The 14,645-nt window shown below is 43.4% G+C and overlaps 4 protein-coding genes across 4 annotated transcripts; 1 reads left to right on the top strand and 3 right to left on the bottom strand.

The window, feature by feature from the left end:
- Nucleotides 1-2,235: 2,235 nt before the first annotated feature.
- Nucleotides 2,236-2,658, top strand: N7477_008542 (uncharacterized protein; the record flags this gene model as incomplete). Its single annotated transcript, XM_056970205.1, has 1 exon — nucleotides 2,236-2,658. The coding sequence occupies one exon, from the start codon at nucleotides 2,236-2,238 to the stop codon at nucleotides 2,656-2,658; it is 423 nt and encodes a 140-aa protein (XP_056820237.1).
- Nucleotides 2,659-4,485: 1,827 nt separating this feature from the next.
- Nucleotides 4,486-5,497, bottom strand: N7477_008541 (uncharacterized protein; the record flags this gene model as incomplete). The annotated part of the gene is made up of 2 exons (XM_056970204.1): nucleotides 4,486-5,376; nucleotides 5,441-5,497. The coding sequence occupies 2 exons, from the start codon at nucleotides 5,495-5,497 to the stop codon at nucleotides 4,486-4,488; spliced, it is 948 nt and encodes a 315-aa protein (XP_056820236.1).
- Nucleotides 5,498-9,688: 4,191 nt separating this feature from the next.
- Nucleotides 9,689-10,724, bottom strand: N7477_008540 (Fig1 domain-containing protein; the record flags this gene model as incomplete). Its single annotated transcript, XM_056970203.1, has 2 exons — nucleotides 9,689-10,493; nucleotides 10,591-10,724. 2 exons carry the CDS (start codon nucleotides 10,722-10,724, stop codon nucleotides 9,689-9,691), a joined length of 939 nt encoding a protein of 312 aa, XP_056820235.1.
- A 557-nt stretch (nucleotides 10,725-11,281) lies between these two features.
- N7477_008539 (uncharacterized protein) lies at nucleotides 11,282-12,766 on the bottom strand (the record flags this gene model as incomplete). Its single annotated transcript, XM_056970202.1, is given in 3 exon segments — nucleotides 11,282-11,887; nucleotides 11,900-12,216; nucleotides 12,238-12,766. 3 exon segments carry the CDS (start codon nucleotides 12,764-12,766, stop codon nucleotides 11,282-11,284), a joined length of 1,452 nt encoding a protein of 483 aa, XP_056820234.1.
- Nucleotides 12,767-14,645: the final 1,879 nt, after the last annotated feature.

The following is a 14,645-nucleotide window of genomic DNA, read 5'->3' as shown; positions in this document are numbered from 1 at the left end:
ATAAATAATATAAAAAGTGACCTTTATACTATTAGTATAATCTTAGCTCCCGCGAATAAGCTATAGTTCTTTTTAATAAAGGATTAAAAGTTAGATAACCTAGAAAAGGACTAAAAAAGAATTTACTATAAGAGTCTTCAGTCTTTCTTTAGGTTATATAATAAGCGTCTTCTGCGAGATAGGCTACGATTAGATAGCTAGTTATTAATAATAATAATAATAGATATAGATTTAATATTTAAAGACTTATAATAATTATTATCTCCGTAATATAACGAGCTTATAAGATATCTTAAAAGTTATATATTCTTCCTTCTTTTTTACTAAATTATACTAAATCCTTATTTTAGTAACTATACGAGGCTCCCCTTAGATATTCTAAAAAGAGTATAAATATAAGTTTCCTATACTTATAAGCCTTACGCGGGATATAATATCGATTCTAGTAATTAGAGTAAGGGTAAAATACTAAAATACCTCTTTAACTCTACCTAGAATATCTATTATTATTAATAAGGCTCGTTAAAGCGAAAGATAATTCGTGATATTATACTTTAGATATATATAATAAGATTTAACCTTTATAAGTAGAAGCGGCTTATCCTATAAGAATATCTCTTATATTAAGAGATCGTAGCGATAACTAAGGCTAATAAAATCTAGGATAAATCCTTTAATCTAATTAGTAATACTAAGGAGAATAATATATAGGCTTAGGATAAAGAGTCCCTTCTATAGTCTTATATAACGATAGCTAATCTTAAAGGGATAGAGATTATAGATTATAATAAGGATAATAATAATAATACTAACCTTCCTTTACCTAATACTTAATAATATATATTTAGTAAGAAGTGTAAGCGCTTAAAGCTACTTAATAGTGTTGGGATATAAGGGGAAAGCTACCACGAAGCAGATCGTGGCCCCTTAAGTCCGTGGGATCAACCTTAGTCCGGCTAGGTCAGTCGGTGCCAGACAAAGGTAGAAGGTCAAAGGTCGTAGGATAGACTATAAGCAGATATAGCCTAAACGAAGGCAGAACCACAGTCCTGAGGATCAAAGGAAGAAGGTAGAAATGACTTTGGAAAGTGGACAATGACTTAAGGAAAGTAGAACTGACTTGATTCTATCTGCTAGAAAAGAAGGACGTATTTATAGGCTAGGATAGCCTAGAAATGACGTCTAGAATGACATACAAATGACGTACAAACACTAGGCAGCAACATAATGAAGGTGGCAAAGAAGGGAACCGAAGAGAAGCGAAAAGAATGATATCAAGGATCGACGGTCTAAGCCACCCTGAAAGCTTCCCCGTAGGATCAGGCTATGCATGCCCAAAGGTAGACTATTTTACCCCTAAGGGAAAGTGGTCCGTCTATCCTTAAGGGGACTGAGGGTCGAAGTCTGTTCACCGAAGTCCGAAGACCATGGTCGAAGTCCGCGGGCAAGGCATGCCCGAAGGCACCCCCGAAGGAACGGACCATTCATGCCTGAAGGCGGACCATCTACCCCTAAAGGAAAATGGTCCCGCCTATCGTTTGGGGGAGGGCCGCGGACCAGAATCAGAAGTGGTCAACATATCATTTTGATAGAAGAAAAATCTGGTCATGTGATCAATGCAATCTGGTCTTATATGTTGAATATAGTAGATCTTTCTATGTAGCATTGGTCTATATTCCAATAAATAGCTATATACTTAGGTCTTAATAATTTATTATTTATTCTATATACTAATCTAATTGTATGATATTTTTCTCCGACTTTATAAAGGCTAATACTATAGCTAAAGAAGCCTATTTCTGATAGCTATCAGAATCTACTTATACTATAGCTCCTAGTCCCTAATACCCTTTTCTAACGGCTATTAGAAAAGGTAACACTATAGCAGAATACCCCTAAATAATAATAGCTATCAGAAAAGGTAACGCTACTGATATACCTCGCGACTATACCTATTCGACTGTTGACTCCTACGTGATTGATATACTGGGCATTCATGACAACCGTTTTCGGCATCAACCTAATGCTGTGAATAATCTTGGAGACTGTGCTTACCAACTGTCCGTGTTGACTGCGATGCGAACAATTTTTCAGTCGATTTTCAATCGGAGTTTCCGCAGAGGCCCATTTGTATTTGTATTTACAGATCTCCACCAAAGCAACATTTTCGTTGACACAGAATGGCATATAACATGCCTTGTGGATCTGGAATGGGCCTGCACTCGACCAGTTGAGATGGTTAGGCCTCCGTCCTGGCTTACAGACAAGGGCGTGGACGAGTTGGTTCCGGCAGAATACGATGCTATTCGCCGCCAATTTGTGGAACTCCTAGCTGCTGAGGAGAGAGAGTCTGGCTATAGTACATTGACAACGAGTACTGACGGATCAGCGCTGGTGTGTCTCTCAGATGTGATGAACCGAACATGGGAAACAGGGGCATTTTGGTATGCAATGGCCCTTGCAAGTCCTTCTGGTTTGTTCACTATTTTCAGCAATCACATCAGGCCCTTGTTTTGCACGGGCTACGATGAGGAATTCGGTGTGGTTATGCCATTTTTCTTCGAAAAGAATGTGGGGAAAATCGCAGGTCGCAAGCTCGCGGATAAAGAGGAGTACGACAGGAATCTTCGACAGGCCTTTGAAGACTGCTCAGGCTAAGCCCACTATGTTCAGTGAAAGCTATATCTTTCCAGAATTCTCCTTCTTCGCGAGCGACTCGTGCCACGTTACGGTTCTATAGACACTTTCGGTGAGTAAAGCTTGCGAAAAGAGGTTACTATGGTTCGCCTTACTTGATATGCGGAACGAAACGAAGGACCCCAAGTAAGGAATGGGATTCGTGACGCTGCCAACAAACTCTCAACAGGCACAGAAGCTGTGTGTTTCTAGAAGAAACGGCCTGCTATAGACTCGACTATGCAGTATGCGTTCTATTGAAAGCCTGGCTCTGGAGTGTCATATCACCTGGGCAATGGCAATAAAAAGAGGTTGAGGTCCTCTAGCCTTCAAATAGGATTATATTATTTTTGGCCGATCGAGTCATACAATTACCCCGCCCCATCGAGGCAAGTCTATCACGTCACTCCAATTGGGGGATGGGTTGCAATTTGAGTGGCGCAGCCGGGCAAGACAGATGCTTTATCCCGCAAATTTCATGGGGGTTTCCAATTTAGGAAGGAATTTTAGACAAAGTCCCTAATTTTGGTGTCCCTTGAAACCGTCGAGGGAAGTATCTATTGTAGATATGAACTCAACCCCTCTATTCCACTAGCTTGAAGACACACAGAAGCTTGAGAAGCAATTCGGCAAACTGTAGACTGCTAGCCGGTATGCGGCATTTCGATCAATGATGACGGTCCAAATAAAGATGAAAACAAACAGTAACGGGCTGAAATATCAACTAATCCCGTACAAATTACGGGTATTCGCTGGAAAGACCACAAAGGTTGCCTTCCTCCCCTGTCCCTAAGGCTGGACGCCACCGGATAGCCCCAGAAACGGGGTCGATTATTCCTTACGTTGTTACTGTAGAGGATCACAAATATCTCTTCACTGGTGTGCTTGAAAGAGTGTTGTCTGACCTTGCCACAGCTGATGCCGGGAGTGAGAGGGCAACAAGGCCCAAGTCCGGAAACGCTAGCCCTCTAAGTACTCCTGTCTTTCAGCTTGACCCTTCCTAACAAGGTCTCGACATGGACGAACTCAGGCAGCTACTGGTGAAACTCGTCCAAGCCCGTGCATATTCTTCATTTGAATCGATTTACAAGCCATTTGACGCACTTGGGCTCTGTGGGTTGGATTCTGCAGGCATCAGATCGCAGGAAAATAATCAACGGAAAATAAATCCGATCCTATTCACCATGCAGTATGCTGATTGAAGAGAGCCTTCTCCTAGAGCATGCACCAGGGAAACTTTCAACGACCCCAATATTCAAACTTCGCCACGAGGATCCATAATATCGGCTTCTGGGGGTTTAAAAGACATCCGGGAAATGCAGCTGTCACTCCCGGGAGCGAGCCAGATCGTGGAGCCAGATCGTGCCTTGGCTCTCCACCTTTGGTCCCGGGAACACACCAATCCATTCACAGGAGTCTTCATGGTAGCACTTTCCGCGACGAACAGGGATCGTGCCGGGGAACTCTGCGGGGCGAGATGATCCAAGAGCCCTTTTACTTTCATAGATTAAATGAATGATCCGGCATCGTCTAACATGGACAACGGATACTGTCTTTAGCCTCTTGCGTTCAATCCTGCATTGTTACTTGGACATGTCTAGGACTACGAAACTGCCTCGGATACCTAGGTACCTTTAGATTATATATCGAAGGTGACCAACTGACCGAGCAAGTTGCGAAAATACTTCCAAGAAGCAAGTCGAATCGAACAAAAGCGAGTTCATTGTGGCACACCCCCTGGGAAGGTAGATAGGTATAATTCATAATGCTTCAAGGTAACCATGCATTGAATATTTTGAAACGCCCCTTTTAGTTAGGGTCTGCGAGGTCCTCGCTGTTTAATTGGTACAACTGCTTCCCTAGTTCCCCTTCAACTCGATACTTCTCCCCGACAGTGGTGTCCACCGCAAACTCGTTCGTTTCTGTAAATCCACTGACGATATAGTCAACATCATACTCGTCGGTATCAAACCGAGCCTGGCGAATGATATTGCGAAAGCCATCGAGAAAGACGACTAAAAGACGCCCGGAACGAAAGGCTTCCTCGTCCGCAATGATCATATATATCTCAGTTATCACATGTTGCATGCTAGTCGCTGCTTCTTCGATGACCGCCTCTCGGTTCTCACGCCACCTGTAAGGATCTCTCTGTTTCTCTCTGTGAAGTGCTTCTTTGAACCAGACACGGAGCTCAACAAGGTCATTATCCTCTAGATCTAAGGCTCGTTTCAGTGTCCGTTCAGTCAAACTCCCGCCACTACCGGGGCCAGCGATCTCTGGAAGAATCTCAAACACGCGTCGCCACTCCGAACCAAAGTCAAACTGAGTCGCGTCATTAAGAGATGCCCACCAAGCCTCATACTCGAATTCACCCGATGATGCCCATTGATCCATTAGTTCATCCTCTTTGGTTCGCTTATCTTCCTCGACGCTATAGTGAGTCCGAAGAAAGACTGGGAAATCTTTGTAGTGGTGTTCATGGATCTGGCTAGCACGCCGTCTGAGCGCGTCATTCCGATAAGGTCGTAAGATCACGTCGATTTCGTTGGTGGTCGGTGTACGACGCGGCGGAGTTCCCTCGAGAAGACAAGCCGGGTCTTCTAGCCACTCAATAGGAACTTCTTGAAGGTCAAGATACCCATATATCAGCCGTTGTCGCTGCTGGGCGGGCGTTTCGGTGGACGAAGCATCCCAGTTATTCTATGACATGATGACCTTATCAGCTCTGCACCATGAAGAGAAAAACAGGGAAAGCGTAGCTCACGATCAAGTACTGTTCAACAGCCAGTGCACCCCACAGAGGGGCATTCGAACCATCCATCGTCGACGAGACCAAGGGATCTCAGAAGAGAGGGAAGGAGAGAAAGCGCCAGAGCCGCGTCAAAAGAGGAGGACTACGTTGTAGTACGAGGAAATCGGAGAGAGAGAATGATGATGCTATCTCGAAGGAAGCAAAACAGAAAGGGAAAACAGGGGGCACCCAGCTGACTGGGACCCAGAACTAACAGACTGGGACTCAGGATTTTATAACTAATCCTAGGTCCTATTTAGGTGCCAGAGCTAACTAAGACCTAGGATTCTAGCTTATATAATCTTTCTTAGCGTAAAATAAAAATTTCTGCCTTTTAGATACCCCTTTTTAACCTAATTATATACGTACTCTACAGAAACTAAGATAGCCTATTCTTATTTTCAACTATTGCTATTTTTATTACTAATAATATCTATACGGATAGTCTCTAAGTATAAGGTAATTTCTTATAATTAAGCTATATTTAGTGCTAGCTTAGAACTTAATTATCTAATATATAGGTTACCTAAACGACCTATATAAAATATTTTAACTATATATTAAGTATATACTAATTACGCTTAATAAGAATAAGCGGATTTAGAGATTTCTGAATACTAAGACTATATTAATAAATAGTAATCTTCTAATAATAATTCTAGTTATAAAAATAAGGAATAAAATAGTTCCTTAAAGACTACTTCTATCCTTAATCTTAGCTAAATAAATATAGCTATAGATAGGACTAGAATTAATAATAATAATAGAGATATTATTATCGCTTACGAAATTTAGGAATACCTTCTAGTTCCTAAATATCTTAATATAGATAAAAATAATATATTATATATTATTTATACCACGAAAAACCCACTATAAGATACGCCGAATACTTCTTATGATATCTATAAGAAATTTACTTAAATTATATTATCCGTAAGTTATATTTAAATAATATATATATTTAATACATAGACTATATAAATAATAGCCCTAGATCTAATTTTTAAATATAAGATTAAAGTCTATAAAGTAAATTAATATAAAGCTTCTATAAAAAATAATAAAGATAAAGAGGTAAGATCTTAGTATTAATCTTATTAGTGTTTAGGGATCTAGTATTACTATTAAGTCTATCTTAGTATTATTACCCCTTTACTAAAATATAATTAAGTTTAGCTATAGATATTTGTTGGGATATAAGGGGAAAGCTACCACGAAGCAGATCGTGGCCCCTTAAGTCCGTGGGATCAACCTTAGTCCGGCCAGGTCAGTCGGTGCCAGACAAAGGAAGAAGGTCAAAGGTCGTAGGATAGACTATAAGCAGATATAGCCTAAACGAAGGCAGAACCACAGTCCTGAGGATCAAAGGAAGAAGATAGAGATGACTTTGGAAAGTGGAAAATGACTTGAGGAAAGTAGAACTGACTTCAGGAAAGTAGAACTGACTTTATTCTATCTGCTAGAAAAGAAGGACGTATTTATAGGCTAGGATAGCCTAGAAATGACGTCTAGAATAGCATATAAATGACGTACAAACACTAGGCAGCAACATAATGAAGGTGGCAAAGAAGGGAACCGAAGAGAAGCGAAAAGAATGATGTCAAGGATCGACGGTCTAAGCCACCCCGAAAGCACCCCCGCAGGATCAGGCTATGCATGCCTAAAGGTGGACCATTTTACCCCTAAGGGAAAGTGGTCCGCCTATCCTTAAGGGGACCGAGGGTCGAAGTCTGTTCACCGGGGTCCGAAGACCATGGTCGAAGTCCGCGGGCAAGGCATGCCCGAAAGCACCCCCGAAGGAACGGACCATTCATGCCTGAAGGCGGACCATTTACCCCTAAAGGAAAATGGTCCCGCCTATCGTTCGGGGGAGGGCCGCGGACCAGAATCAGAAGTGGTCAAAATATCATTTTGATAGAAGAAAAATCTGGTCACGTGATCAATACAATCTGGTCTTATATGTTGAATATAAGGATAGATCTTTCTATGTAGCATTAGTCCACATTCCAATAGAGACTAATAAATATCTTTAATAATAAAAGAGGCTTCTTAATTATACTAGCTTTATCCTAAATTATATTATCGCTATCTAATATAATAATAAGAGAACTATTAATCTCTTAACTAAGAAGGAAGCCTCCTTCGATACTAAGCTTAAATATATAGATATATATTATTATTTGCTAAGATAAGAGATATAAGCTAGCTATATTATTATTAAATAGATGTCCACTAATAATATAGCTACGGATAGCCTTATAAAACTCTTACCCTAGCGAAAATATAAGAATTTTATCTATTTAAATATCAAGGATATTAGGTACCTAATAGACTAACTCTAATAGGGAAATTAGTATCTATTCCCTAGAAGGTATAGACTTAAAGGATTTAGAGAATATTCAGGATTTCTAATAGCTATAAGAAGACTTATAGGCTATTAAGGGGGTATGTTAGCATAAATATCCCCCAGTATAAAGGAGAATATATTATTCCGAGTGTTTGTTGTATTCACATATCTATTCCATATAAATATGTGTTCTTATAGATTAGATAAGATCAGAGTTTTCAATAACATTCACAATTTGACCGCCTTCCTCTCTCCAACAGGCTTAGTCCAGAACCTGTCGAAACTTTGAATGACCGTATAGACTGTCGCATAAATATGGCATAATACCGCTAGACCAAAAATGCACCATGGGCAACATTCTTAGTCTATACGGTCATTTATTGTTCCGATAGAACCGTAATCGATCACGTGGCGCTTAACGATCGGGCACTGTCATCGAATAATCTGACAGTAGCTTGCTCCTTAGAGGAGCAATGCTACCAGACTATTATGGGAGAGGACAGAGACCGAAACATCTTTTGAACATCGTTATACCACACTCCAGCAAAGATTTTGCTAGAGGGCTAGGCTGTCTGTTGGCGGTTTGAGTCCAGTTAACGGAAATATTATATCGTATGGTTTTGGCTGCATATAATAGAGGCGTCGTGGCACGAGTTCAGGATGCGATTCCGAACCGCCAACAAGGCGTCCGACCAATAGGCGCACAGTGTTCACCTCGAACCGCCAAAAAGTACCTTTCTTGTATAATTCTCTTAGGATATACATTATTTTCAGAACCATTCTTGGCGGTGCATACAAAGTTGAGGTAAATCCAGCGAAAACGTTCTTCCAGTGAACATGATCGGGTTCTTCACAGCCGTTATTATTTGCCTTTGGCAGAAAAACTCCTCATCCTTGAATGGCTGATTTTCATTGAGCTCCTCATTCTTTAGCAAACACTGGCAGAAATCAGGCGCTTATTTGCTTTGGTTGAAGAAAAGGGTGTCTAGCCAGTTCCCTAGCCGTTTTTCTCGCATCTGGGTGCCAGACAAGCATTTCCTTGGCGAGGTCCAAAAACAATTCCTTCTCCTCTCCCCTAAGGAATAAAGGTGTGTCACATAGGTTGCGGTTAGGGATTAGGGCTTCGTAGAGGAAGCGACCTAAGGTGTTTCGTGAGTCTGAGAATAATCCGATCGAGATAGGAACCCTGGCAATCCCTTTTTCGTTAAAGAATGGCCCATAGAAATACCCCTCCGCGGTCTCGCATACTCTGCCGTCTTCTCGTCTGACAGGTTTCGGCCACGAGTACTCTCGCATATATTGATACCTTTGTATGATCTCTGGAGGAGGTGGACCGAGTAAGGCTATCATTTCGGCGATGTGTAGTTTAGCATCGTAGCGACCTTCGTGGTCATAAATATGCTGGAATAGCTCTCTGCCTTCGATCATATCCCACAACTAATCGAGCATTAGTGGATGCAACAACTCAGGAGAAGAACGGAACGCACCAAAACACCAAGGTTCCAAATATCCGCAGGCATTTGCCATCCATTACCCAGTATCACCTCTGGGCCTCCTTCTTCCAGTTGCTTGCATGATATGATGTTCTCTTTTCTTCTTATCAGGCCAGCCCATGCGGCTTTCCGCTCCTGAGTTTCATTAAAAGAGTGTTTTCCATGTGTTAGTGCCTGTGTAGCTTAGCTCTGCCCATTACATCCGGGTGCCTCCTCACGGTTGCAGCTTTTTGCCAGATTTGCAAGCTCCATTTTAAAACGCATGAATTATATTATTGAAAGTTAAATTGCTTTCACCGCTCGCCTTTCTGTTCCGTTGGGGTTGGCGTTGAATCCACCAGTCCTCATTCTAGCCAGCTCCATTTTTCGCCCAGGCATCTATGCTGAACTCCCATCCGTGGTGTTCACATCAATCAGTCTTTTAAGGAGATCGATACTTAATTTCATTTCGAGAAGCCCGAGACCGACTAAGGCAATCACTCCTACTGCAATCCATCCGAGCGCCATCGCTACGCCCCCAACATGGCCCGTGGCTGCACCATAGGTGAGGGTTTCTGCCATTGATGCCGTAGAACTGCTGTTAATATGCTGCCACAGTATGGAGATAAGGCCAAATCCAAACCCGATGCACGTGGTGAACAAACAAGCCGCTATCACGTGATCAGAAGGAAATGGCTTAGTCTCGATCTCTGATCCAGTTTCATCGACTTCTTTATGCCATCCGGGGAATGTTGATAGAAGTATGAAGCAAATGAAAGTAAGAATGACCACAATAAATCTATATATCCAATATATCAGCACATTGTAGCAGCTATTACCAAACAGGAGGACTTGCATCAACCCATCGAAGACAATCTTCTCCTTGAACTCGTTCGCAATCATGATCAAATTGAGCGGGTCGGGTGTAAATTCTGTGCTGGTATTCCCGGTTCTGATGGAGAATTTTTCTGCCTTGATCAGATTCGCCAACACTCTAGCATTTCTGGAGCAGATGCGCTCTGTATCCCTCAGTGCCACACAAAGCCCCATGTACCCCGCTCGCACTTCAAGGGTCGTTCCGTTGCCAGTTTGCGACACATTGTGGATAGCTTGCACGATGGCTGTGCTCACTTGTGCGGGCGCTGTAGCTAATGGAGAAGTCGTTGTTTTGTATTGTAGCGACAATAAGTAGACATTGCTCAAGCTGTTGGAGGAAGTGCAGCCGGCAAGAAGAACGGCTGAGAGGGATATACATTAACCAAAAAATCAAGGGGAATTATAAACCTTCTGACTGGCCTCACATAGCAAGATGATCGCGATAATCGTAAATATCATCAAAATGTGGTGGTACCCGATCGAAGTGGTCCCTCTCGCTGTGTTCCAGCGCCGCGTCAGCATAACGCAATCCAATATCATCGAGGAAGGAGCCTACCATGTCCTGAGTTGAATCGGGGCGCCATGAGCTTATTTAGAAGGTGTAATATGCGGAGGTTAGGGAAAAAGGATTAGTCTTGTGAAATGAAATAAATAGCAAACCCAATTCAAGGTGGTCATATAACCAAGAATGGTCAGAGCTGACATTGCCCCGCGCGGCCTTTTCGTTTGAGCGATGCTTGAATACGCTAACTCAGACTACCTTTATCTAGACTAGCGCGCATGGCTTGATTGGTTCTTTGTCAACTTTTCGTTGGTAATACTTATAGCACCCTATGATTTGTGGGACTGCTTCACCGAGTTTTGTAACTGTGAAGATAGTCCTGAATTTACGCTTAAAGTTATTAAACCCCAATTTGCACAGTTTATGCTGATCACTCCATATGCTCTACTCAGAGTTTCTAACAAACCCATTAAAACCCGAAATGACAACCCGCTCGCTATTGGGCATTGCTTCGTTCATAGGTAATAAGCGGCCCTATAGGATGACCTCCGCGTGCTACCCCAAAAGAGTGACCGTCCCCATGGCAAGAATCACAGTTATCACAACCCCAGCAGTTAGCCCACCCTTGATGCCAGTAGCAAGGGACGAGTCCAAATCAGTACCACCGGAATCGCAATGAATGTGGTGGTCGTGATCAACAAGAGAAATGCCATCCGAACCCACTGAGGAATGCTACGGATCCCGTGTATGATAAGTTCTGGTAATGCATTACGAAAGTCTGGTTCAGACCAGTACCAGAACGGGACGCCCACAAACGCAATGACAATGATCACAATGGCAATGATTACGGCACCATGAATACCAGAATCCAGCTCTCGCGTCCAGAGCATGGCGATCGGCGCCGCTGAAACTGCGCAATCCAACAGAATAAAGCTGATTGCGAAGCCGAACACAGCCCAGAGCTTCTCTGCTACCCCAAGACCGCTTTTGACAGTCCATTGCCAGGGTTTGATAATGCCCACACAAAGCCGGCTTCTGAGCCACCGAAAGACGAGGAGCATTGGAAGTGATCGAGGTTGGACAGGCTGGCCGTGTTTTTCTGTATATTTTCTGACATCGTACGTCATAGTTGCCTTGAGACGAGCGAGCCACTGGCTGCGCATAGTCATCCGCATCAAATAAGAGAATCCTGTCACCACAGTTGCCACAACGAAGAAGTTCTAGATAGGAACGGGTTTGGTAAAGGGCTCGACTTGCATGCCGAAGAATGATGTCGCGAATGACAAGGGGATAAACACGAATGCGAGCTGGGTAAGCCTGGTCACAGCACGATTTTCGTCGATCGAGCGTCGGCTATCTAACAGACCTATATTTGAAGTTAAGGACGTTGACGTTTTCCGAAGTCGGTCGACCATTTGATCGATGTCCTTTGAAAGCTTGTGCAGATCCTGCGTAACCTCTGAAGCGATAGACACACCCTCTTCAGCAGCATTTGGAGGATAGATGGTGCCGAGGAAAGTAATAAAAGGTCCCAGGCTGATTTTGAGCTCTGCAAGCTCTCGCTACGCACGGCAGATGAGCTGACGCCATAAGGCCAATCGATCCTCAATCTTTGTGTCATCTAAAATTTCAATTTCCACTTCGTCGAGAATCCGGCGTAGCCGCTTGAGAAGGGTCAAAGTATCTTGTCTGATAATCTGGAACACCGGTTTGACCAAGCTAATTGGTCTATTATGGGACCCAAGCGCTTCACAGATCTCTGTTTGGGTGGACTTAGTTTCGTCTAGTTTCTTCCCGAAATCCGTGGTTAACCGCGATGTTCGAAACATCCGGTCTAGATCGACTATGACTGCCTGGCGAGGTGCAATATGCTCGACGATGACCTTATGCTGTAGTTTATTGTTCTCCTCCGAATCAACCATGAGTATGGGTTCCTTGGACGTTCGTCTGACGACAATGTCGGCCCAAAGCCTGGCAACTTTGCGTCCATCCCTCACACGCTTTGGTTCTTCTGCGAACAGGTCCCTGATTCCATCTTCGATGAAATCAGCTCTGTGCCACGGACGACCCCTGCGACCGATCCTCTCCAGAGTCGCCATCTTGTCGCTGAGGATTGTATGATGTCCAAAATCGATGCTCCTCCGTTCTCTCCGGCACGGATCAAGGAGTAGGATTACTAAACGGTCAGAGAGAGTTATGATATATATCCACCCTATATCCAATCAATCACTTACCAATGTCACAGTCTCGACCCATAAGCTTCCCCTTCCAGATCGACATTCTCTCCTCTAAAGCCACACTCTCTTTTCATCCTCACTGTCTTTGTAGGGTCCGTCGACAAACCCCACTTTAACCTAAAGATATTTGTGATTACTCGTGTAGTAACACTTCCATGGCGCGTGAAATGCTCTGTGCTGTCTTCGAGAAGATTTTTAAGGTCACGGTTTGAAAAGTAGGTGGGCAGCTGATAAACAGGTCGAATCCACCTCAATGACACGTACGACTTCTCAAGCGATATGTCTTCCACGTTTGAGCCGGCGGCTCATCATAGTCTGCACCGGCGTAACCAGAATTCGGCAGATGTTCTTCGAAGAATTCTGGATTGATACTGAAGGTTTCGCCTAAGGCATTAATTGTCGGTTTTAAAAGATCTTCCACAATGATAAGTCGCAGTTGTCCATTAGGTGGAGCGTGTCCCAGAAGTGCAATATCTTTAGCGTCGTATATCTGTCTCGGATGGCACCTGAGGTTGTTGATATGATCGTAGTAGGTAATTGAAGTTCTGTTATGGCGGGAATGTTTAACGACATTTCCGTCTTTTATATGATCCAAAACCTTTCCTGCGTTGTTAAGAATCTTTTCGTATCTAACTCGAGTTGGTTGTCGTCTTCTGCGAGCAACAATCCTTTCTGGAACAACTGATGTTTCTGCTTGACGTTGGCCCCGAGATGACGGTCTCGATTCCGGAAGTGGGACAGTAGACGGGACCACGGGAACACGCGATTGCGAACGCACCTCCAGTGAAGGTCTGGATGCATTGTTGTCCTCGCCATGATCGTTGAATTTCCTCCGACGTGCAACTCATGACTGGCTGTGGAAGATGCCGCAGGGGAATCGGGCAGAGCTGTCGCCTCTGGGATATCATCATGGGCTAAGGGATAGCTGCGCAACACATCATCTAGTGAGTTCCTTGCGTCTATCCTCTCGCGGGGCAGGGCTTGAGGAGGTGGTGGAAAGTATGGTTGTTGCAACCACTGGAGGAGACCTTTAGCTGGCTGATCTCCGGCCATCAGATCGAATCATAGAGTCGGCCAGATAGTTAACATCATTCCTATGATTACTGTAAGGTATAAGTAATGGTCGCACAGGTGAGTCTGACCTTAACTTCAGCTGAAGGGCCTGTGCTCGAATTGCACATCACTGACTGGAATTTGCCACGTGATCGCCCCTTTAATCCTCTCCCGCTATTGGAAGTAAGATGAAAGATGGTCTTATTTTGTCGCCCACTGCCACGTGTCGTCACGAGTTTCGTGTCATTTTATCTAATGTATGCAAGGATTGCGATACATCGATTTATCCAACCCTGCACACGTTTTCGTGCGGAAATAGCATGCAGCCACGAATTTTTCATAATTAGCTCGGTGATACGGTTCCCGGATATGTCAGATGTCACCATTACTCATCGAAGCATTATCCCGATCTTCGTCGGTTCCAAAATGGTGTAAAAATAATCATCCAACACTCAACGGCAGTTAAGCTGAGGCCTTATTCTCCAGATAGATATAGTCATGCACTGTCTGCCTAATCAGGGCAGCGCGTGCAACTCTCTAGCCTTGTTTCACGCTGCCACATTTTGATATCTCATTATTCAATGTAGCTTGGAATACTGCGATCTCACGTAGGTGAATCAATCATTCTTATCTCTATCCCTTAAATTCTGCAAGGAACTTAGCCACCGACCACCTTCAAAAAGGTCCC

The sequence above is a fragment of the Penicillium maclennaniae genome (assembly GCF_028827695.1).
Source record: "Penicillium maclennaniae strain IBT 15551 chromosome Unknown utg000007l:1.0-4884863.0:1.0-4888362.0, whole genome shotgun sequence".
In the NCBI taxonomy this organism is placed as follows: Eukaryota; Fungi; Ascomycota; class Eurotiomycetes; order Eurotiales; family Aspergillaceae; genus Penicillium; species Penicillium maclennaniae.
The sequence above is the reverse complement of the archived record's forward strand: the minus strand, read 5'-3'. Positions and strand labels throughout refer to the sequence as shown.